The sequence below is a fragment of the Zonotrichia leucophrys genome, chromosome 2, assembly GCF_028769735.1.
Source record: "Zonotrichia leucophrys gambelii isolate GWCS_2022_RI chromosome 2, RI_Zleu_2.0, whole genome shotgun sequence".
Classification (NCBI taxonomy): Eukaryota; Metazoa; Chordata; class Aves; order Passeriformes; family Passerellidae; genus Zonotrichia; species Zonotrichia leucophrys.
The window spans coordinates 47,279,781-47,305,349 of NC_088171.1; the positions used below are offsets into that span (position 1 = coordinate 47,279,781).

A 25,569-nucleotide genomic window follows, 5' to 3' on the forward strand; every position below is an offset into this window, starting at 1 on the left:
GGAGTGAGCTCACCCCATGGACAAGGTTTTCATGCTGCACATGTTCAGAGGTAAGTTTCAGGCCTAATCAGTGTGTGGAAGGTGCCTTAGTGATGATGACAATGGTTTCTTTCCATGGAAAAAGGAAAATCACGTCACAAATCTGAACATATTGCTTTGTGACTGCTTTGCTTTAGTATGATTTCATGAAGTATTTGTTTAAAGTGAATGAATTATGGCAGGGATTGAGTGTGATCCTCAGTTGTTGTCACCTTCTGTCTTCATTTTGTAAAGAACTTTCCTCTTTGCGTTTTCCAGACTATTTTAGCATGTTCCCTGCTGTTACTTGGATGCCTGGATTGTTATTTGATGCCCTCATTGTGATTTGTGTGTTTCTCACACCGGGAGATGTTAATATTTAATGAATTTTAGACCAGCATAAAGAGAAGATTCGATGCATTTGATAATATAAGTACTCTCCTGTGGTAGTTGTCACTTAAGAAATTATCAGCGTAGATTTATTTTTCCTATGGCTGTTGCTTTAGAAAGGCTGTGGCTGCACTGTAATTAGAAAAGGGAAATGTAACCACTGATTACAGATAGAGAAGTAAGAAAAAGCCAGTTTACCAGAAGATTCAGTACATCTTTCCAACGGAAAAAACATCTGGATGTGTGAAAATCTGTTCTGGAGTAGTGTGTAATAATATGTACCTCTACAGGCTTATCTTTGTTTAAAATGCATGGAAATGCAAAAATTATATTTCCCAGGAAAAAAAAAAATTTCCAGGTTACATGCTTTGTACTTATATACTGAGTTTATAATGTATTCTACACAGCGTAGAGAAAGTTTTGGACCTCACTTGTGTTTTTAGGGAATATAAAAGACTTATAATGGCATCTAAATTATTCTATGTTCCTAAGCAGCTTCAACCTGTACAGATTGAAGTTGGAAGAAAAAAGTAGGTTTCCCTTCCTCAGGGAGAGGGATTTTGATAGTGATGTCCAGAAGGTGATCAGTATCAGTTTTCTGCAGTCCCTCCCATAGGTGCAATTTCAGCTGTTGTAGGACTTTTGCTTTCTACCCTAAAGGTAGGTGACAAGTTGTGTTGAAAGTGAGGTGTACGTATCTTATTTTTAGAGCAAGGGTGTAGACTTTTAGAGGTCTTGGCTTTTGGGTTTTACTCTCAAAATGAACTTGCAAATCAGCTTGTCTTGGAAAATAAAATGTATTTGAAGCAGTCCTGTATACACCAGCCTGCCATGCACCTGATTTTCCACTATTTGTAAGCATTTTGGAAATCACACCTCACATGCAGCCCCCAAAGAAATAAAATCAGAACGTGTAGAAATATGAAAGCATTTTTCAGCTTGTTGTCAGAGCAGTAAATTTCAGACAGTGTTCATTTCCCCAAGTGAAACATCACAGTTTGAAAGGAATCGATTTGTAAAGCAGTCTGGGGAAGATCTGTCACTGAAGAGTCTCCTGCCACTCTCCCCGAGTGTCATCCCGTCCAGTCCCCGCGCCTACTTGTGCGCACAAACGCTGGGTGTCGGGGATGTCTGTCGCTAACACTGACCGTGTTTGCACCTGGGACAGCAAAGCGTGGACCTGCAAGTGGCAAGTGTTAAGGAGGAGCTGCAAAGGTTTCACGGGGGAGCCACGGGCCGAGGGACGCGCTCGGCGGGCCGGGCTCGGGAGGGACAGCGCGGCCCGGGAGCTGCCCCGGCTGTGCCCGCGCCTGCCGAGCTCCGGGGAGCCCGAGGGGGCCAGGCAGCCCCGGGGCCGGGCGGGAGGGCCGGAGGAGCCCTTCGGGGAGCGGCGGCTCCAGGAGAGGGAGGCGAGGGAGAGCGGCGGCCCCGGCCGGGCGGGCCGCGGGGGAGCGGAGCTACTCTGCGGAGCTCCCGGCGGACAGACTCCGACCTCTCGCTCCCTCCCTCCCTTCCTTGTTTCCTTCCTTCTTTCCCTCCTTCCCTCTCGCCGCTCGCTGGCGGCTGGCAAAACCTGCCCGCAGCACCGAGGGCGCTGACACCAGCCGGGGACGAGCCCGCCGGAGCCGCCGCGCTCTGCCCAGGTACCCCGGCCCTGTCCGAGGATCCGTGTTTCCTCCCCTGCTACTCCTCTTCTACCTTTTCCTTCTCTTCTTCTTTCCTCCTCTTCTCCTCGATCCTCTCTCTCCCTTTCCCCCGCCCCTCCCGCAGAGCGGCCGCGGGCGCAGCCCCCGACGCCGCTGCCGGGCCGGGAGGTGCTCGGCGGGGCCGGGAGGGAGTGGCCGGGCATCTCCCGGCAGGGAAACGGGGTCTGGGGCTGGCAGCCTGTCTGTGCGTGTGTGCGCCGGGGGGGAGGGAGGCATGGGGGCCGGGGGGTGCCGGAGGAGGGACTATGGGGAGAGGAAGGTATAAGAAGGGATGCGGGCGAGGGAGGGGGGTGATGGAAAGAGGGGGTGCGGGGCCGAGGGGCAGGCGCTGACAGCCGCTCTCCCCGCGCCCGCAGTCCCCTCCCCCGGTGCCGCCGTGGGGTGGGACTCCCCGGCGGGCCGCGGTCTCCCGTGCCGCTCCCCACCCCCCGCCGCTGCCCGGCGCCGGGGGTCGGTGCTGGGCCGGGCGTGCCGGGGGTGGGCGGGCTCCGCCGCCCGACGGCGCGGCCCGGACGCTGCCCCGCAGCCGGCACCCGGGCGGGCAGCGGCACCCCCGGGACGATGCCGCGGCTCTCCCCGGCCTCCGCCGCCGTCCTGCTGGGCGTCCTGTGCCTGCCCGGCGCGCCGGCCTCCTCCCTGCTCACAGGTACGGCGGGCGCGGGCGTTGCGGGCCCACCTGCGCCGGGTGGCATTGCGCGGGAAGGGCGGCCCCAGGTGCGCCCGCCTGCGCTGGGGCAGGTGAGCGCAGCGGCCGTGCCTCTCTCCCCCCCAAAAATGGTTTTCTTGTTGCTTTTCCTCCCCCGCCCCATTCTCCCTGTTTCCCCTCGAGGGTTTTATCTTCCTGGGATCTGGGGCACGGAGCGAAACGCAGAATCAAATTCTAGCGCAGGCGAGGAGCCATTAGACTTTGAGGAGTGATTCCAGGGTGACAGAATACCGACTAATCAGCAGTAGGGCCGTAAAGGCTTTCCTAATTCGATTCCATTTGACAGTCTGCCTGCTAATTTTGACTCATTTGCCAAGTGGTTGCCGTGCATTGAAAGGATGCTTGGTTTAGGGCTTGTGCTGGTCCAGGTCCTCAGAGTGTAATGGACAGCTTTCTGCTGATTTCAGTGAGCTCTGGATCTATCGTTATAGACGTATCCTGCTTTGCATGGAGTACTCGTTATTCTCCACACGTCATCCGAGAGAAGAAAAAGCGTCCTTCTTTGCTATAACTGGGGCACAAAGAAAGTCTAGGTTTGTGCAGCAATAAAAGGCCACTCATTCCCTGTTCTCTTTAGAATCCTGCAGAAATGCTGAACTGATTAAATTGGGCAAATTACGGCAGGATTTAAAATCGAGGGCTAGGAATGGAACAAGGGTTAAACATGAGTGTGACGAGGATAGTTTCCAAAACTGTCAGGGCGAAATGAAGTATGCTAGTATTTTAAAATTTTTATTTCTATTTCAGGATCGGTTGCAAAATGTGAAAATGAAGGGGAAATTTTGCAGATACCTTTTATCACAGACAACCCTTGTATAATGTGTGTTTGCCTGGTAAGTGTGTATTTCAGCTAGTAAGAACATCCAGACGTGTACTAAATGTAACTGCGCAGAGAGGGGAATGTTTCAGATAATCGAATCTTGGGTGACTCTGTTGCCTTTATGTAACACAAGGTTATCTCAGAGCTGAGCTAATTGAAAGTAACCCAATACATGATCTGGCAATAATTTCTTTGACTTTAAAACCCGGGCACAAAGTTGTACATGACTTTATTTCAGGATGTTGTGAAACCATGTTTACCATGTGAATTTGTGGGGAGAACTTTCACAGAGTTGGGGGTGCATCCAGAAGTCTTTGCTTGTAGCTCAGCGAAAAGAAGGAAAGGTAAGGTTTGGAAACGCTGCTGCTTTGAGCTCCCAGCCGGTCCCTGTCACGATCCCAGTGGGTGAGGAGCTCACAAGGGTGCGAGGTGAAGGCAGAAATGTGACTGAATGTGCTGTAATAGCATGACAGTGAAAGGACAAGTGATGCTTTCGTCAGAGTGCTTTGCCTGCTGTGCTGGGAGTGCAGTGGTTAATGGTGTTGTTAGCTGATGCACATTTTGGGGAGAAACATTCTGCTTCCTTGTCATTCTGTTTCAAAGTTAAGCATTTTTGGGAGCAGTTCAGTTGGACAAGCCAAGGCCTAGGAGTTATTGTAAAACAGTAATTCTAAATAAAACTTCCTATGATATTTTTAAATAAAAGCCATAAACCTTAATTTACTGTTGAATGCAAAGAAAAGTATAGGCTAGAAAGCCCTATGTTTTACATATTGGAATTTACAGAGTAGCCGAATGTACAGAACGTGTTCTACTTTAGGACTGAAATATCAACACACCCTCTCCCCTAATATTATTGATATTATTATTATTATTATTGCATGCCTATAAAAGATGTAAAGAATTGTTTCAGACTGCCTTTTAGAAGGCAATTTTGGCAACTCTAGGATCAAGAGCATCTTGAACCCCTCGAGGTTGATATCTGTCACTGCACTGAATTCAGTAGATTTTAGTGAGATCATTGATAATTTTATAGGTAATATTGATAAAGAATACCTCATTGATTTCTTCTGAGCATAGTCAGATGGGAAAAAGAGGAGCATGGGATGTGGCAAGTAAAGAAATCAAAGGGAAAACAAAGAGAGAGACGAAGCTGTGTTTTATCATGGATCACCTTCCCAAATATGTCTGCCACCACTTTTGCTAATGGAAGCTGGTGTTAACCAGCGAGGAAGCAATTTATCTGTGAAAGAGCAGAAGTTCAGTCTTGGGCATCAGGGCAATAATGCATGAGGGTAAAACACTTGTATTTATAGATCTCTCTAGACCTTGGCTTTATTAAATCAATGAGCACCCTTTTAGTGTGCGAGCATGAAGGACTGCAAAAAGCATTGGATGTAAGAACTCTAAATCCCTGTGGTTTGCAGGGCTTACTTTAGTGAAATGGCAGCTGAGGGCATTTGGCTCCTTTCTGTGCCAGGAGAACACTATGTTTTATTAAGCACACAGATGCCTAGTGAGTTACTGCAGTTACCTGCCCTGGCTGCACTCGGCTTTATTTCTGCCAAAGGATAAATGCAATCTGTGTTTCTTGAGTTGGAAGCTGGGAGATTTGGTAGAGGAGATGGAAACCAGTCTGGAGATACTGGCTTTAGTGCTGTGCGACATCCAAAGCGTTGACTTATTGGACTGCCCCTTGCTGAAATCTTTGTTTAGGCCTGCCACAAGGGAAAAGATCAATTTTAAGAGGTCTAGGGAAAGAGGAAACAAAAGAAAAAATGGGGTGATTTGTGACCAGGAGGGAATAGAAAACCAGATTGCCTCACATTCAACTGGAAATATTGATTGTTTAATAACAATTCAGTGAGGAACTTTTTCTGGAAGAGTGATTATTCTCTTCAAGGGCAAACCTGATGGAAATTCATACTGTAAGAAGTGAGCAATTAAAAAGAGAGCTTGATCAGCTGTTACAGAAAGGAAGCAATTGCTGTTTAGGAGATGACAGAAAATTCAACAGAGGGCACCTATATTAAAAACACCAGTAAAGAGAGTCACTGGAATTGCAGATTGGATTATGGCGTGTCTTCCGTAGTGGTGATGCATTTCCATGACCACAGGCTGCCATAAATAACAACACAAGCTACGGAAATCTGAACAACTCTGGAATGAAGAGGAATATCTAAATAACTCTGGGTGCCCCATCCCTGTGAGTGTCCAAGGCCAGGGATGGGGATCCTGAACAACCTGATGTAATGGGTGGCATCCCTGTCCATGGTGAGGGGTTTGGAACCAAGTGATCCTTGGCGTCCCTCTAATCCAAACCATTCTATGAGTCCATTAACCTCCTTCCAGGACTTTGCCCATCTCACAGATTAGAGGACACAGAACTGAAATGCAGGAACTGTATCATCAAGTGTTTGATAGAACTTTGCAGACTGTCCTGTGGAGCATGCAGATACATCCTAGTAAGAGGGAATGAGAGGCAGCACAAGCAAAATGATCTCTGATTTTCTCTTAAATTATTTTGGAGGGTAAAGCAACACGTAGTGCTCTAGGAGCAAATGTGGTAAATATTGGAAGCTCATGGATAATGAGTAAGTTGCAATAATGAAATGAAGACTGCAAAGAGCAATTACAAAATCAATTCCTTTTTCACCACTGGAAAGTCTTGGCAGGAAGACCAAAACCAAAAGTTTTCTTTTCTCATTGATTAGCACAGACAGGGTGGACTGATTTTCATGGTAGGAACATGAGCAGAAGCAAAGCACATAGAGCACAGACTGCCGTATGTGGACACCTCTTGGTGGAAGGTTCTATCTCTTGTTTTAGAATTTTATTGTTAACACAAACTCCTGAATCTTGAATGCGAGAGGGACGTTGGTGGGGATGTCCTAGAGATAGCCAAGTTTAGCTACCAAACCAGATTTGCTCATCCTTGAGCACTTGCTCTAACATGTGGAAAAAGAAGTTGAGGTAATGGAGAAGTTCACATAGAGGGTCATGTGCTGGAGGTTTCATATATGGTGTGTGGTAAGCCATTCACTTCTGAACTGTGGCTAATGCTTTCTAATAGAAAAGGCACTGCACCCACAGTGAGATAGTTCTTCTTTGGATGGACCTCCTTGTCAAAATGAAATGTGTTGGAGTGCATGGAACAGCTCTGATGCTGGCTTTTAATATAAGGAAACAGGTAAGAGTAAGGGTGTGTAGGTGTGTGTGTATGTAAACACTGTAGTACTCTGCATGCAAAAACTACCATCTGAATAAACCTTTAAGGGCAAAGTCTCGAGTTCCCACATTCATAATTTATATGTCTCTACTAAATGGTCTTAATAATGCCATAAAAGTGGTAATTTTTAATACCTCTAAGACAATAGTTTCAATGTGAACTTTTGCAATTACCACACTTTAGCAATGTCATAAGCATGAGTGAATTTGATCTCCAAAGAACTTGTCATTATTATAGCTGAGTGCAACAAATGGCCATTTTGTTTTTGTCCTTTTGGAGAAAAACATCAAAGTCAAAGAACAGAATGTGGTTTATCCACAAGGAATTTCTTGTAGGACTGATGAAAGCTCAGGTCTCCTAACTCCTGGTCTAATGGTTTGACTACAAAGACATTGCTTTTTACTTCATGCGCTCCACTTTACAAGTGGATGTGGGTGACACAGTTGCAATCTGAACATACTCATTTTCTTTCATGTCTCTCTGGCAACAGGCAGGCTGCACATATGCCAGGTTTTTGGTGTGTCTATTCTCCTGAGCTTCTTCTGAGGCACGGATGGACAAAAGACAAATTAAAGCTGTCTTCATGATCCAGAGGTTTGGGGAAGCATGCTTTACAACTTGCTCTTGCTGTCTGCAAAATGCTGTTAGAGCCAGAGTGCTCTGCCCACTTCCACTCTGAATGTCTTGTGGCTCTGCATTTCCTTGGAGAAGCACTGCCTCTGGAAATAAAACATCCATCCTTGTTTTCCATAGGATTTGAGATACTGGAAAAGGGCAGAGAAGGCTGAAGGCAACTGAAAGTACCTGTTTTTAAATGCTTTCACCTTATATGCTGCTAAAACAGATACTGGGGAAAGTACTTAGAGCTGATGGGTAAAACAGATACACAGAAGTTGCACTGGAAAATTGTTTTTCTGATCGTGCCATGGCTGAGCATCCCATTGAAACTGTGTTTACAGCTAAAGACTTTTCTGATTAAAGAATGGGAATTGCTCTCAGCTGCACCAAGCTGGGTATCAGATGAAGGTAAACACTGAAAGGAAGTGCTGGATGTAATGGGCAGTAAGGTAACCAACCCTGTGAAGAAAAATTGTCCAAAAAAGGGAAACTATTATTTCAGATAATGGTGTGGGCCCTGACAGTACAAAAAACGTTGGAGAACATATGATTGTGACATTATGTCATGCTTAGTGGTCAACAGTAAAAATGTCTTAGGTCTTCTTGGCTTCTGAAAATCAAAGTAGTGAAACTGTGGGTCATGAAGATGAATGAAAGAAATTTGTGTTTTAGGGAACTAGTCTGAATTGGTAACAATGATTGTAGGTAAAAATACATAATCTTGATGGTATTCATAATGGAGTTATATTGATTCACTTTGAGAAATTGATTCCAGTTATTACATGCTTTAAGACTGCAAATGATTATAGCTACACTACCTAATGCAAAAATTATCTTCTAAAATTATCCATCTGTGGAAAAATTATTTTTTTTAAATCCGTAGGAACACTTTACACATTTTGTGCAGTTTGAGAAGCCCAAACATGTTGTGTATGACAATTTCAGATCTTGCCCTGTTATATATGTAAGTTTTGGGCTGGAGTTAGTGGAGGCATAAGTAAATTTCTGTTAGTAGAACCAAACAAGGCTTCATAAATATAAAAGCCTAGAACATTTTGGTAAGCTTGGGACTTTTTGTATATTGAGAATTTTGAAATGTTAGGGGAAAAATGCTATTAATGGACTATTAAGGGAATTTCTGATTAGATTTCTTTTATTTGACTGTCAGCATTTAAAACATGGAATGGAATATTTAAGTTCAGATCTGGTACAAGTACGGTAAATGATGAAATTCAGTAGAGTTTTTGTTGGTACAGCTTTTTGGCTGGAAGGTACCTAGCACTCAAAATAGAAGTAGGCTCACAACTGATATTATGGCATTTGCTTTCAAGAAATACGTGCTTCAACATACACGTGGAAAAGACATAAAAACGCCGCAGTCCGTCGGAAATAGGTGAAATGAGAACCTGTGTATAATTATGGGGCGAGAATGTGAAAAGACCACAGAATTAACTTAGCCCCAGTTAAAGTTCTGAGTGCTGAGTTTCCTGAAGGTGAGATGGGCTCAGCAGTGACAACGATGACAGGTGGTGGTGCCAGCAGTGGTGTGGAGAGCTGTGTCATTTCATGCTCGTTTGTCATCGACTCCATGGACCCTGAGCACCTCGCCAGAAGCAAGCAGGGATCCAAGAATAATGTATCCATTGGCCAGTGGTGTGTGTAATTCCAAAAGGAACATACCAAAAATGCCAGCTGAAAGGGACAGGGTGGAAGTGAGGAACTGCAAGGAAATAGATAAGTGTACCTCAGCTAATGGTGGCCTTGCCATTGCAAGGGCTTCTAGAATTTTTTTGAAGAAAATGAATGATTTGAGGTTTTGTATGGTTTTTGTGGGGAGAAAAGGTCTTTTATTATTTTTTTCCCTAAAATAGTTTAGAACAAAGTGAGTTGTGTCAAGAAATAGCTGATAAAAGCCAGTAGTAATCTTGACAAACCACATCTAAACCAGAGCCGGTTTCCCCACCTTTTCTCCTCCCCGCCATCCCTCATGCTTGTGCCTCAAACTTACCATTTGCACCTGAGGAGTGGTAATCATATGTCTCAACCTTTTATCACCTAAATCCAGACCAGAAGGAAATAAATGTGGGCCAGAAAGGATAACCAAGTGTTGGAAATCTGAGAAAAGTTTGGAGACAGGATCTCAGGAAACTAGAAATCAGAGCTTTGATTGCCATAAGTTTTATTCAGCATGAAACATCATTCTGTAGTTTAAATTTCCTCTTTTAAATCCAAATGAGCAGTGTAGAATTTGACTTTTGCTCATAAAAAGTTATGTTAAATTTATCATTATAAGACCTAGTGTTCTGCCTAGCTTGAACTAATAAACTGGTGAAACCAAGTGCAAGCAAACCAAAAAACTGAAGAAATAACTTCGACATTTGTTCATCCCTGCATGCACACACCTCCAGCCAAAAAGAAGCCCAGTCCTGAAAACTATGTCTTCATTGCAGACTAAAGCGAAACCGCTACTAGACGTGCTGGGGTTCTTTACCTATGGCAGAGCTGATTTCTGTGGCACAGTACACCAGTTAAAAGCACATAGCTAGCCTGAGAGCAAGTGTTTGACACATGTTCAGTGAAGATGGCAGTGTTTTAGTACATGAGGATTCAATTGTTGTTGCTTCAAGGTATAATGCAGCCCAGATGACTTTTAGTGGAGTAGTGCATATTAAAAACCAAACAAAAAATCATCAAACAATTCTTTCATACCTATTTTATTTAATTTAATTTCAATAGTTTACGTACATCAGCTACAGAGTCTACCAAGACTGCATCTTCTTTCAATTTAAATATTCTTGGTCTTTATTACTGTATAATACAATCAGCTTTCTCTTCACCCACAAAAATAATAAACAGAGAGACAAAAAAGCCTATGATACAGTAGTGTACTGATAGTTTTCACCCCCATATTACTCCAAAAGAGAATGCTTTTTTGATCGGTGCATGAAGGGTTCCTGAAACCCAAACATGCTCCAACATGATGAAAGTTTTATTAGTTTTTTTTCCTTAAATACAGATGTATATGCAATCCTTTAAATGAAAAAACCCAACACCCCCCACCCTAAAAAACAAACCCTGAAAACAAAAACCAGACATAACGCCATGTCTGGTGCAGCAGGGTGTCCCATATGTGCTTTGTCATAGAAATGAAAGAAATGTATGTAATGAATATGTATATGTATGTATATATGAATGAGGTCTTGCAAGAGAGAGGTGACTTGGAACAAGACCCAGAGGTGGATTGTGATTGCTTTGGTGAACTCTTCTGGAGGATGATTCTGGTAGGTTCACCTGTAGTTGTTCTTAATTCACGCAGAACATCCGTGAAACAGGAGTTTGACCTGCCTGACAAACTCTCTGTAGTAGAGGATGGTTGCTCTGGCTTGATCCCTAAAATTTCCATCAGCAGTTTTGAGGAATGTTCAAGTCAGTTTAGTTCCATTACAGGGATGCCCACCCTGGTCAAGTAGTACCACATGCAACATCTCATCTGAATTCCCCCTCTTGGGAACGATCATGGATTGCATAGTATTGTTTGTTGTGTCTGTCCATCCATGGACCTTCTGATGTCCACTTTCTGCACTTCATATCCAAGAGCTGCCTCAGACTGTGGCACATCCGTGCACAGGTATGTTGGCCTTCAGAGCACTCTGCTTTGTCGTGACAATAATTTTGGGGATGTGGTACACAGTCATGTGTAACAGCTTATGATGAAGGCTTTCTGCAAATCTGCAGGCTGGAAGAAGCTATTTCATGTTGTTCTCAGACCACATGGGCTAGTGAAGAGTTCACTACTGGCACATTTCTAACATAGGCAGCTGCACTGAGCAAATACACATATGCACACAGTGCTGAACTGATTATAGGTCTTGGCAAAGCCCTCCTGGAAGAGAGCTGGTGATATGTCACTGTAACGATGATGAAGATCCAATCCATCATGTATGAAAATGAGATTCTCTTTGGTGTAATTAAAGGATCAGATATCTCAAATACAAAAGAATATGTATAAATAATACATGGAAAAATATGAAGGGCACAAAAATGCCATAAACTAAATGGAAAAATGTAATATAACTTGCAAATGTCTTTGGAATGCGTCTACAATAAGAGCAAAATGGATCAGTCTAAGTTAAGACACTTTTTTATTGCCAATAAGAAAAACATTATTAAAGAGCTGGTCCAATATCAAAATGGCATTTAAAAAGCATACAGTTACCTGTATATAGTTTTTATTAGCTTTCAAGTTTCTTCCATTGAGTTGTTAATGGTCCTTTTAAGAATTATGGTTCTGTAAGTGAATGGCTCACAGTGTCAGTACTTCTGCTGCTCTGCTTTGTGCTGCTGCATAAAAGAGAGATATTTTTCCCCATCAAATATCTGGTTTTATTTCCCCATCATGATTTAGTAGAAAATTTGAAGGAAGAAAAATATTAAAAAACAACCAAAAAATCAAATGAAAATGCAACCTCTTTATATTGAGCTTATGGTCACATAAAAGGCCATTGTGAAGAAAAAAGCCCAATATTACATAAAAGCTTTTACCTGTATTACTACTATTAACATGACTATCATACTGGTACTTGCTTATACTGTACCTAATAACTGGTGTGATTACTTCCTCTGGAGCATCTTGGCCTCTTCATCTTATGCATTAAGCTGCAGGTAAAAAATTCCTAGTCTGACAGTTTGATTGATCGAGCTCTGTGCAGTGTTTTGTACCAACCTGAATCAAATGCTGGGCTCTGGATCCAAGTACAGCGTGGATCTCATCCCTTATCATCCCCAGAAGCTCAGAAGCTTACCTTGTGTGCTTGACACCTGAATTTCATAAACTTTTTGTCCATCTCTTCATTTATTTATTAGACTATTTTCCTGGATTTTTTTTTCTGTTTCCCTCATGTCTAGAACCACTTGCTCTAGATAGTCATCCATAATCTGGTGTGAAAGTAGGACTGTGCATCACCAGCTTGCTGAGAAAATAACTTGTCTTCATGCATTGTCTATGATTTTCATGTTTTTACTTGTTATCTGTTCTACACATCAACCTCCTGACTATAGTTTTAATTTTCTGTAGTGTATCTCAGATTTTTCAGAGGGAAGCATTGTATGTGTCTGCTGGGAAGTGCTATGGCAAAAGGCAGTACTGTGAAACAGCATTAGAGTTGAGATATATTTATTCTTGTGAATACTAAGGATGGGGATGTGATGAAATGCCATGCAGAAAAAATGATACCAAAGACCTGATGTTTTCCCAGACAAAATGCAGTCCCAGTTTTTTTGAGTCCCTGTCTTAAGTAAACCTTTGCATGAAGCTTCAGTGTTAGAGGTTGAGTGAGGCTTTCTTTAACTCTTCCTCAGAGCTCTGCTGACCTGGTTGCACTGCATTTTGCTCCAGAGACACTCTGGCTCACCCTAGGCATTCAATGCAGCTAAAGTATGAGCAAACCTCAGCAAGCAGCATTGAAACTTCCTGTAAGACTCGAGAAGTTGAAGATTGCCATTTCTGCTTCACAGAAAAGCAGGCATAGCTCAGCCCTGGGCAGCTCAGGTGTGCTCAGTGTAACCCCAGGCTCCTCTGCTGGCTGCAGGATCAGCTGCCCCTCTCCCCATCAGGCCATGGCATGGCTCAAATCCTCTTTCCTGGCTAAACATCTTGCTAGAGGCATGGCAGCAGCACCTTGCACTCCTCCACAACCAGGGGGATGCAAGCAAAGATGTTGCACAGCCCTGGCCAGGAAAATCGGATTTCTGACAGCTCATAGGTTAGAAGTCTATGTGTTTTGAATTATGTTTCCTTGTTTAGGGTTTGGGTTTTTTTCACTGGCTCCTGACATGTATATGTTATGCTAAGTGGCTTCAATAGGAAATGAGAGTTTCCCAAGGCTTGGAATCATCAAAGTGTGTTCTGATGGCCAGCTAGACTCATATGTTTGCATTTGTTTTTCTGTTTTGTCTTAGGATTTATTAGTGGATGACAAATAACAGACCTTGGTTGTCCTGAGATTGTCTCCTTGTTCTTTTTTATGTCTGGATGTACAGCTGAGGTATGGTTTGAGAGAGATGGAGAAGAGCTGATAAATGGTTGCTCTAGGGCTACATGATGATGATGATCTGATTGTGCCAGTCAGTGGAACATCTCAGGGTTGTGTCACCCTGAAACCACTGGGGCAGGAAGGAGCCAGGAGGGTGGCTGGCTGTGAGATAAGGCTGTTAGCAGAAGGATTGCCTGTAAGGCATAAAACACTGATAAACCAGAAGGCTCTCCTGCTACAGGGAGGCTGTTGAACCTTTGCTTGTTACAGAGAGTATTTTTTTTTCTGTATATGACAGTGCACAGATGATAATTTTCATAAGTAGCACTTTACCCTTCTACCCAAACAGTCCTGGGGATAGCTAGCCTGGTAGCCTGATTCAATTTGAAAAATCCTTTTGATTCAAATAAATGAATGAAATTATTTTGGCAGACCAAATGCAAAACATGCAAGTTCTTTAGCCTATAAATCAAGTCTTGGTGGATGTTTGTAAGTGCAGTGGATTAAAAATGCTGGAAAATTAAAATTGCTGCACCTTAAAATGTTTGGGATCTGGTAGTGTAAGGAACTTTTCTAACAGATGCATGTTTGAGGCATTGTCTGTCCATGATCTATAGGCATGAAGCATTTCTGGAGGAAATTGTTGACATTTAAGATGCAGCAGAAAGCACTGATACTGAACCAGATCTTGTCTGACATGAAAATGCAGAAGAAACTGAAGAAGTCTGCAATTTGTGTGGCTTCTGAGAAAACTCCTGTGAATGTTCAGTTTAACTTGACAAGGTTTTCAATCATCAAGAAAAAAATCATTTGACCCCAAAATCAATCTGAAGCTGAAGTTTATAAAATATCTAGAACTTAGGGCTATGATAGTAAGAAATTTGAATGGTTTAATGCACTTGTTATGTGAAGCATATACATATTTGCTGCCTGAAATATAATTTGTATAATTTGTATAATTGTTTAAGTATAAAAGGAGTACCTTTGATATCATTGGGTTTTTTTTTTTTAAATAATTAATCCAGTCCACATAAAAAGAAAAATAAAAAGGTGGAAACCAAAAAAGGGGAAAAGGAAGCAAATTGTGTACCAGAAAAGGGAGTTTTGCTGGAAGGAAGCCTTTTGGAGAGATGAGCAGGCAGCTCCAAGCCTGTTCAGTGGGCACAAGGACTGCGGGCAGGAGAGGATGTGGATGCAATGTGATTTCAGGAAAGTTATGCGAACTTCAGGAAAGTTACTCATGGCCCTGGAACCAGAGGTTTAGAGGGATTTGAAGTGTCTTCTGGAGAATTAATACAACTCCTGTGTGTTTGTAGACAATTTGTGTGTGTGCCCACAGGGTACTGTGCCCATCGTAGGATTTAGGTTGACCTGCTGAGTGGTGCTGAGGCTGGGCTGCTGGCCCAGGCTGCCCGTGCTTTCTGCCTTCCTCCATTGGGAAGAGAGCTCTGAAGAGGAATTCCTTACAGCTGTCATGCCGAGCAGAGAGCTGGCAGCGTTGCTGAGCACAAGGCCTTTCCCTAAACCCCCCTCTGTTTTGGGGCCAAGCACCTCACGCTGTGCCATTCAGGGTTCACTGCTCTGACCTGGGTGACAGGAGCATCTGCTTCTATATCATAGAGCTTGATAGTGGGAGGCTGGGGGAGAACAGCAGTTTATTGTATAAAGCAGTGTGTCGAGAGTCACTGATGAAGAGATTAGTGATCTCATCTTGGTCAGGATCTCTAGGGTAGAGAAGTACGTTTCAATTGCTCATGTAAAACTCAGCAGTGTGGACAGGCTGGATGAAACACTGTTTCTCTTCTAATCCAGACCTGGCTGTGACTTGGCAGCAAGGACTTTCTCTAATTGCAGAAGAAGGTACAGTTAATAAAAAAATAAAGTTTCCAAGACCTCAAGTGGATACTTTTTTAGTTTTCCTCAGTCCAGCTGTAGGTTCTCTGTTTTACATGACTCTTGAATCTCTCATCATAAAGAGCCCTTCTTGTGCTAAAGGTGTGAAACTTTTGGATTTCAGATCGCCTTTCTGCCTCTCCTAGCTGTACAGGTAGAAGGATTGCTGCCTGAGTCCTCGCTCAAAGTGCTGTCCCACACAATGAAATCCTGTCTATCTGCCTTCAGAGCACTGTGGACTTTAAGCCAGGCATAATCTGTTTCCTGACATTTGAGTCTCATTAATTGGGTTAACAAGATGCTATCAACCCTCCATACTTATGTAAATAGAACCTGCTAGCAAAGATCTTAATGGCACCTGATATATCACACTGCCTTTACATCTATCAAGAGGTACCACTGCAGGAGTCACTTCCAAAAGCAGGTTGTGTTCTTGGTCCCATGAGTCCCTTTATAAGCTGTAAGAAATGCTGGTGGTCAAGGCCGACTGTTCAGATGTCTTTCAAGTGTCCCACTGGTGACCAAATCTCACTTTGTCAAGATGACAAATGACTTGTGCATACCCTGTTCACCTTCGAGCTTCGCTCTGATGTCAGCTCCATTTACTTGTCAGAAACAGGTATTTTTTTTACTTCCCGCAGTGCAAGTGAAGCAAGGGAAAGGAAGGAGTGAAGGGAACACAGGCTGAGGAAAAAAAACCTGCTTCTATGGCTTCTATTCAATGTATTATTATAGTTGCAATTTGCAAGGTTTGGACATACCAGAATCTGTTTGTTTGTACATGTGCATAACAGAAAGAAGGGAATTTGCTTTTCAGAAGTGAGAACTGTCCCTGCAGGGCTACGATTATGCAAAAACATGTTTTAACCACTGGATTTTTCAAGAAGAAAGTGGTTGTGTAAGATGAGTTTCTTATTTTGGACAGCAAATTTTTTCCAGAGCAGCATTTAAAAATAAGTGTTTAATTAACAGGGTCTACCCAGAGCATGGGGCATTGTGCATGTGTCTGCACTAAAGAGCTCGAGTCAAAGCTCTGAGCTCTCATGGGTGGTTTCATTGACTGCAGTGGTATTGTTATGTGGCTAAGTGATCACTGCTGTGATTGAGGGCTGTTACATCTCACCCAAAAGCAGCCATGGCCAGGCCACAAAATATGGTCAAAGTCAGCTCAAGGACTGTGAAAGTGACATTGACAGCTTTGGCTTTTAGTTTCTTCTCAATGACTTCCATATCGCTTTTGCTTAGTCCACAAGTCAAAATATGCTTTTCCTCCTATTAGCTACAGTGTTGGCTGAAGTTTTGAAAGCACAATCTTACTGAATTCAGCAGTGTGATTTATCACAACAAAGGAAAGCTTATTCTACCTTTCTTCTTTGCAGCTGATGGAAGCAAAGAAGTTTCAGTAGGTAGGAAGTAGAAACACCCAGAAGTGAGATGTGTCAAATTAAACATCACGGTGTCATAAGCTTTTCTGACTAATTCTCCCAAGACCTTGAGCCTTCCTTTGCTGGCAGCAGCTGGATGAAGGCATCTTTAGAGGGGTGCCTGCCATGGGTTGCCCATGACCCAGGATTACCACCGCCCCTACAAGATTTTACTGCAGCCAAGCAGCAGTTGCAGCAAAAGTGAGTGTGGCTTTGCGAGTTGAAGGCAGCATTAAAAGACCTTGAAAGCTTTTGCCTTCTCTGGGGGGTCCTGCCTGAAACATTCCTTTTCCTTGTCTCTTCCCGCTCTTCTCTGTGCTGACTGACAAGTTGAAGGCTGTGCCTTCTCTCTGCAGACTCTGCTGTGAATAACCTTTTTTTATTTTCTAAAACCACTGCGTAGCACGGGCAAGATCACGTAAGAAAACAAATTAAGGGTCAGTTCTTAGTTTCCTTGCAAGTTCATTAAAACAGCAGTGTCTGGAGGCCTTTTGCCTAAATAATTTCATAATAGAAAACAGACTCTGGTTGCTTCTTTCTTTTGGGCTACTATTTTTATTTGGTTGTTGTTCCTCAAGCGTTTTGGTCCTATTTCAAAACTTGCTTCAATTAAATGAAGAGACTGGTTTTTTGGTGCTTTCCGGTTTAAAAGCTGTACAGCAAAAACTTCTAGGAGTCCTCTGGATTATGAATCTACGATTGACAGGGATTTTCCTCTCAAAATAACATTAGGAAACCCCAAAGTGTAGCTTAAACGTTTGAAAGAAAATAAAAAACCCTCCCCTTTCTCTCCCCCAGCTGAGATCTCCTGTCGCTGCTTCTGGCATGCATCACATCTTTGAGGATACAGTATCATGAGAAAACTGTCATTTGGTGATGTATTAGGGTAATATATCATGAGAGCATCGTTTCTTTAGAGGATATGGGCAGTAAAAGACATGATTCTGGCCAGACAGAGCAGCAGGGGACCCTGCTCTTTTTCTTTCCTTTTCTTTAATCTAGCCCTGTTTTTGTGTTGTACAGGAGTGAGTTTCTTCATGGGATATGACTTGTTGCAGAGTAAGTTAGGAGGCCCATTGGGCTTTTTAAAGTCTTTAAGAAGTACATGGCCTCAAGGGCTGCTTTGTTCAAAGTTTTTAGAACAGACTGAAGCCCAAAACTACAGCATTTGCCACTGCTGAAATCTCCAGTGTAAAGACTGAGTAAGCAGGCCTCAGACAGAGAAGGTAATAAAGATGCAATGACAGGTAATTATTGTTTGGATAATATATTTGTAGATTTAGCCTATCAAATTGTGATGAAATGATAATTATTTTAAAAGCAGTCTGTATTTATTTTTAATACATGTCAAAGAAATTTTAATTCACAACATTAGAAGAAAAAATACTATTGGTCAGTATTTCATCTCTAATAGAAAATACAGTTACCAAAACCAAGAATTTTGAACTGATAGATTTGATTTTGAGGTGCTTTGATTTTGATGTCCTTTTTATTGTTTTAATGGCTTTGTTTATCTCTCATTGACATTATCTACCAGAATAGCAGTGTGTGTAGTACTGGGATAACATTAGTAAAGAAAGAAAAGCAGAATATTTTTAGGACACTCTTTTGATGGGCAGGGCTAGTTTTTGAGATGAGCCACAACATGACACCCTGGCTTGATCTAAAATTTTGAATTAAAATAATTTAATAATTTATTTTAAACCATTGGTGTAACCTGCTTTCCCCTCTATCAAATCAGCTGGATAATCCATGAGTGTCATCTTCAATGATTTTTAGGAGTAGAATTTATTTTGGGTGTTTTCAGAAAAGTTTTCTTGGCAGACTTCTCCTACTCCAAGCCATCCTATGGCACTTAAGGGTGACCAGTGTGCTCCAGGATACACTCAGGACAGCAGTGCTGTTCCACATCTGCTGACTTCAGCTGTGTTTGGTGGACCAAGCTCAGACAGCAGAAGCTTTTATGGCCCTCAGCTGCCCATCACTTCTCTGGGAGAATGAATTCTCCACCAGCTTCTGTCAGGGTAAACCAGACAGGACCAGGCTGGACCTTGCTTTCAGCATCACCCATTTAGCTGAAAATGGGCTGGGTAGTAATCATCCAAAAGGCTTTTCTGACTGATCTGAGTACCTGTGAACATTCAACAAGGGGTAGATCATAAACTCACAGGGCTGGGTCAGTGAGCTTTTACAGCAGCATGGGTACAGGTTTGCAGCTGGAGCTTCAAATCAATAGGTATTGCCTATGATTACCTTTTTCTTAGGTATTGTAATCAGATTTAAGTAATTGATAATTGATTCAAACTGTTACTTGATAAAGTACAAACATAATCCTGTGAATTAAAATTCACAGAAAAACATGTGAATCTTAAAAGTGTGCATCATGAAACATGAAGGCGTGGTCTCCCACAGGAATCCCTGTGTGTAACCCTTCCTTGAAATCTGGCTCCTGGATTACTGTGGGTGTTTTCTTTACTATGGTATGAACTGCTGGGAACTTGTGAAGGCCCTGTCTCTTTTGCTAGAAGACTGCCATGCTATTCTGCTGACAGGTAAAGAGTGTTGCCTATAATTGTGCAGCTGACGAACTCTAATCTGAAGCTGCTTGGATGTTGAGGTAGAGACAGGGAGACTGAGAGCTACATGGTCTGGATCCTGCTCTTGCTTTCTGACTGAAATGTCAGTCTGCAGTTACAGTAATTCTGTCTGGCCATGTCTGCCTTGTCCCTGAGCTCACTGGAGCAGGGATGTGCTGCAAAATGTTTGATGTTCTGGGACCCTGACCTCAGCTTCAGCCTAGGTATTAATGCCAGCAAACGCAGGAGGAAGAGATGGTGCTTTCTTTTCACCAAATGCTGGTGCACAGGGCTGTCAGGGAGTGTTGGGATTGCAGCAAGGTCACTTTCCTTGTGCTGGTGTACATCATTAAGCACAGTGAAAAAAAAATAAAAAATCTGTTCAGACTGTAAGGGGTTGTGAGTGATTTGTCCTGAATCACTTGCACATACTCATGTCTTCCTCACAGCAGTGGGGAATACCCATTTGAAGTGAAATTTGGTGTCATCTTTCAGCAGGGCCCTTGTTTTAATCATCTTTCCTAGGGAGCAGGGAGAGCTCGAATTATGAAGGGGGATGGTTGGTGCTGGCTGAGCATCACCACAGGGAAGGCTGCAGCCTCCTCCTGCTCACCCTGAGAGGCCAGATAAGGTAAACAGATTACAGGGATCAGGGGGGAAATCAAAGACTACTGAGTGGTCTGCTCAAAAAAGAAAGAAACACTGTGAACTGAACTAAAATACTGTCACTTGTATCTAATGCAGTTCATGCTGAAATTGTGGTCGTGTTCTGCCACAGGCAAAGACCTAATGCTGAAGGTACTGAAGTGTTTGTTTGACTTCACTCCTGTGAGTTGTCCCATTACAATTTTACGTGCTTAAAATAATGGGACCTTTCTCTCTCTTGGTGAAGCATATGCCTTGGTGTTTGTAGAGTTATGTGGAGAGAATGCTACCATTTTCCTGAGAACAAACATCATTTCATAGGAAAATATTTTTTTCACCTTGAATTTAGAAATGCATTTAGTGTGCTAAACTACTTTTTACTGTACTCACAAAATTTGTGTTGCAAGAGAAAGAAACCCCAACAGATGATTGGAAGGGAATAAGGGAAATGTGACCGTATCCTCATCTCCCTCATCTTGACAGTGATTCAAGGGTCTGCAGACATCTCTCCTTGAGGAGTGGTGTCTCCTGCCTGAAGCCTAACGGTGTGGCTCTTGCTCAGGTAGAGAAATGCTCATGGAAGACAGCAGTCCCACAGCTTTAGCAGGGATCTCTTGCTTGCATCAACTCTGGTTTGTAAATCGGGCCTGAGACAGAGTTCCAGGCAGGAGTGCCAAAGAAGCAAGGGTGCTATTTTCAGAAAGAGCCTCAGGTTTTGTCTAGACCATGAGTTGAGCATGTGTCTGAGCCTGTTCTCGAGTTCAAGCTGGCCCAACATCGGGGCTGTTTGCACATAAACATAGGTGCGGGCACAGGCCTGGGACTCCCGAGCTTTGCTGAGGGACAGAGCCTGTGGCCAGTGCTGGTCCCAACCTTGGCTCCCGTGGCCTGTGTGGTGTGAGTGTGGCTTCTTGTGTGCTTGAGAGGATGCTCTGGCTGTGTGCAACACCTGGCAGAGAGCCCAGCAGCGTGGCCTAAGAACATGGGATCATGGCACGTGGCAGGGGCCGGCATTGGAGCCTGCCCTTTGCCTTGCGGTGGAGAGGCTGCCCATGTGAATTGAATACACTTGTTTCATTAATTTTAAATGGCTCTTTCTTCTCCTAAGGCCACATGTGTGTATTTGAAAGCTCCATCCCATATTCCTCGGGGGCAACTTTTGCCATTGTTTGAAAATTGTTATTGTTTTCATGGGTGATCCCACAGCCTTCTCCTAGCAGAAACTTAAGGACACCCTGAGCTGCTTGGTGAGGAGTCTTATCAGAATTACCAGCATGAATTATCAGAATTACCATGAATAGTGGTAAAAAATGAATGTTTTCAGGATTAGTCATTAATGGTAGTTGGTATTCCTACCTAATCTCTCTGTCTTGCTTTCATTATTTTTCTCTCCACAGCATTTTTTTGGTTAAATGAAAGTTTAAGTAACATTTTTCCTATTCAGTATAAATAATTAATAACCTCAGGGTATTAGAAATGCAGCGCAAGCTTCCTAAAAGCATTTTCAATACATAAAAAGAAAGAAAGAAAAACAACCCCAGACCATCATTGTGGACATCTGTCCCCCTGAGAAACCACATCTTCAGTGTCTTCTGCAGCCAGCTGTTACAGCACAAGAGTGGGCTCAGGATACCATCGATGGAAGCACTCCTTGGTACAGTCCTGAATAAATGAAGCAGACTCCTATTTTGCTTTCTTTTTCTTTCCTTTTTTTTTTTTTTTTCCTTCTTGAAGCCAAATCCAGGTTGAAAAGAGCCATCCTCCTGGTGGCTGCTGTGAGCCGGCAGGAGTCCAGTGGGGAACCCTGTAGAAAGTTGGCTGTGGCTTCCAAGCTGTGGTTTGGCACATATCCTCTCCAAGATCTCTGCCAAATATTCAGACTCCTTTTTAGTGTGTGGGTTTTTTTTTTCTTTCCTTTTCATGTTGGCATTTTATTTAGCTGTACCATATGAGTTTAAGGCTGTTAGTTTGATATAATTTGTCGCCAGAATGGGCTGTTTTGTGTGGGGTTCTTTGATGGAAGGTAAAAAATATGAGGTGTATGTAAAAACTGAACAAATTGCGTTGAGGGGAGGTTGTGGTAAAGGTAACGTGAAGCAGTAGCAATGATATTGGGTCTGGTTAGTGTATCTCTCTTGTGTGGGAATTTGACATCACCTCTGCATGCCTACTTAAGGAGATCCTTGGTTCTCTTTGGAAAGTGTGGGAGAGGGGAGAAGCATGGACACCCAACAAAATTTCTGATCTTTTCCCCAGATGCATTAAAACACGAGTTCTCCACAGCTGGGCTTGGTGAGTGCAGTGAGGAGTCCAGGGTGACCCTCCAGCACTCCCCTAAATTTTCCTTTTCAGGGAGTCTGGGATCCAGAGTGAGCCCTTTGCTGAGCTGAGCACTGGCTGGGGAGTTGCGTCAGATGCGGCAGCATTGTTCTGGATCAGCCTGACCCCTTTTAAAAAAATACCCGTTTTTCCAACACTAATAGAAACCTTAGCTGAGGTTCTCTCCCTTTCTGTGTGTGTGCCTGAGCACTAAATTAAAAAAAAAAAATCCCAGATGTGAATCTATAAACCATCTGTTTAAAATAACTATTGTGCAGGACTGTAATTAAAAGTTATTTATTATGAATCTTGGGATCCTATTATGGATTTGACTGACTCCCAGCTTTCTGACTTAGCAAAGGGTTTATGTATTTATGGGCCATGTGTCTCTTCCGCACTTCTTGGTGCCAGAGTGCATGTCCTTTAAACAAAAGGGAAAAAAAATCCCCTACCCTCCCATAACTGTTGGCTTCTGACTGTTGCCGTCTAAGAAGTTTTCTCTTAAGAACAGCAAAATTCAAAGTATCTGAGAGCTTTCAACAGATTCAGAGACGCTGTTGACAGCCCAGATGGAGGCTTGGTAATGCAGCTCTCCTGCATGCAGCTACTTAGCCACTCTCTAAATGTATGGCTGGGACAAGTAATGAAATGTTATGGTTACTGGGGGTAGGAGGGGACATAACTGGGAGGAAAGGATTTGTTGCTCAAGTCCCATTTGCTCTCAGCCTCCACTTTGCCCTTGTGAAATGGGAGGGGAGGAGGCAGCAGAACTGAAACAAGCAGATGGATAGTAGACATTAAGAGCAGTGTTTTGGGCAACTGGGTGAAGGGAAAAACCCAGCCTCCAGATGACAATTACTCTTTTGTTTTATTTTTGTACTTTTACACCCAGTGGACCCAGGAGATCTGCACTGGATAATGCCTGACTGCAATAGACTAAACAATGATTTACCAGCCCTGCTTTATCTGCTGCAGGCCTGTGATGGATCAGCATGGTACATTAACCCTTTCCTCCACATCTGCTGACCTTGTTTTCCACAAGATACAACACTGAGATAAAACAGCAGGACTTTTTTAGAAAGAATTTTGGGATAATAGTAATAATAGTAGTAGAAGCTGTAGGAGGATGCACTTCCCTGGAGTTACGTTCATCTCTTCTTACTTCAAGAGGGATTTTGCCAGGAGGACAATGCCAGGGCAGCAATATGTTGCAATTGGGGCTCTACTGTGTGCTTTTTTTTACCAGAAGACCCCACAAGGAGTGGTGGGGCTGCAATCCTGAGCAATGCTGTACCTCACACCCTGGAAGAGCGGCCCAGCCCTGATGGCAGGGAGTTAGGCAGCATGGGATGACATGTGAAACAGCCTGTTTTGGGGCTATGGCAAGCTAGAGAGGATGAACATCAGCTGTGCAAATCCTACTCTGTTTTAGTGCTTAGCTGCTCTTCTCTTGTGTGCTGGCAAAGATTGGCTCTATTTACCTGGGATACATGGAGCTGTCCTTTAAGGCAGGAGGAGCTTGCAGCTTCTCCTCCGAGCAACAGAGATAACCTTCCATTTTAATTTGGGGGAAAAAAAACCCCCAAAACAAAAGAAACAAAACAAAAGAAAAACCAAACAAAAAAACCCCAACAGCAAAAAAGTGCAGTGGGTGATGACTGTGGCACCTCCTCCCTACCTTTCAGCACTGTGCTGTAATAACTGAGCTTTGAGTCAGTGATCCAGATTTGCGGCCCTCCACATCCAGAGGCAATTCAGTGACTCATCTCCTGCTTTCCCCACAAGTGCCCTTGCTGTAAGAACCAGTGACTTGTGGGGGCACGAAGAACAAGCCCCTTTCTCCTGAAGCTGGGCCACTGAACAGCCAATAGTTCAAAGCCTACTGAGATAAAGGAAATATGGATCTGTGGCCTACTGCTCAAGACAACCTCTAGGGGGAAAGACCCTTCAGGTCCTGTCACTGCACTGTGGGCCACTAATATTCTTCATGTGGAACAGCTGCTTAATGCAAAACAGCCCTTGGCATCAGCACATGAATTCCAAAATCTTCCCTCCCAGAAAACCTGCTAAACTAGCAGCTTTGCTGGTGATAAGGAAAGAAGAGCAAGACCCAAATTTGGCTGGCCCCCTGGGATGGCCCAGTGAGACCAAGCTCATAATTGGAGAGAATTTTTCTGATTTTAGCAATGTGGGGGAAACAGGAGGCTTCTACTGGGAACAGTAACTAGCAGGTATCTCCTGTTTGAAATATATGTGTTGGGATCATCCTCAGGAACTCCTTGCATTGCCAAAGGGAAGATACCATGTTAGGATGTACCTGAGGGCAGAAGGAGGCAGACAGCACTCAGGGAAGAATTTGCCTGGGAAGCTGGGCTGAATGAGGAATTTGCCTCAGGAGTCCTCTGGGAACCAGGGAATTAAAAGAAAAAACAACAGAGCTCTTTTTTTTTTTTTTTTTTTTTTTTTTTTTTTTTTTTTTTTTTTGTCCCTCTTGCTGCCATCTGCAGCAACAATGTTGTCCTTGAAGAGGGAGTCCAATGGGCAGCTGCCCACTGTCCCCCCTTGCACACGCCCAGCCCAGCCAGGTTGGATCTGAAGGGCACTGTGCTTCTCTCAGAGGTGCACGATGCATGCTGCAGCTGGGTGAGCCATGTTCTCCACAGGAACAAACTCTAAACTGGGTTTTGCCCCTCCCTCACACCCACTTTCACCAGGCAGAAGACCTTCCCACTGATAAAGGTAGTGGGGCTGACAGGCTTATTAAATCTTTCCTTAAGCAAACTCATTAGAGAGAATCTTAATAGAACTCTTTAAAATACAGACTGTGGTTGAGGTGGTAAGTTTGGTTCTGCTGCCCTTCAGCAGACTTTATGAAGCACCATGTTCCTGCAAAGGGAATCAAGATTCCACTGAGCGCTTTAAAAGAGAAATTGAACCACTTGAATTCCGTGTCGTGGCTGCTTTGTGCCAGTCCAGAGCTACAGACCAGCCATAAATTCATCTTAACCTGCTGGTTAAATTGCATTTATGGTTGCTCTGCAGTGCTGGAGTGATGCAGAACAGCCAGCACTGCAGTGACCTGGCTTTTTACAGTAATGGTTTGTGTTGCTGCAGCTGCGCTTTAGGGCCCGATTCTCATTTGCTGATTTCACACTGTCTTGGTGAGAGTGAGTCCTCATTTACACTGATAAGA

General features: G+C 43.5%; 1 protein-coding gene across 3 annotated transcripts in view; it reads left to right on the top strand.

The window, feature by feature from the left end:
• The window catches only part of BMPER (BMP binding endothelial regulator), a 149,280-nt gene continuing 123,711 nt past the window's right edge, over positions 1-25,569 (top strand). Inside the window, exons 1-2 of one of the 3 annotated variants that reach the window (XM_064704879.1) lie at positions 1-50; positions 3,568-3,653. In XM_064704879.1, the coding sequence (XP_064560949.1) occupies positions 17-50; positions 3,568-3,653 (120 nt within the window). In that variant the 5' untranslated portion in view covers positions 1-16. Of the gene's footprint in view, positions 51-2,330; positions 2,761-3,567; positions 3,654-25,569 lie in introns of those variants that run through there. The other 2 variants (XM_064704880.1, XM_064704878.1) reach the window with 2 other exon arrangements.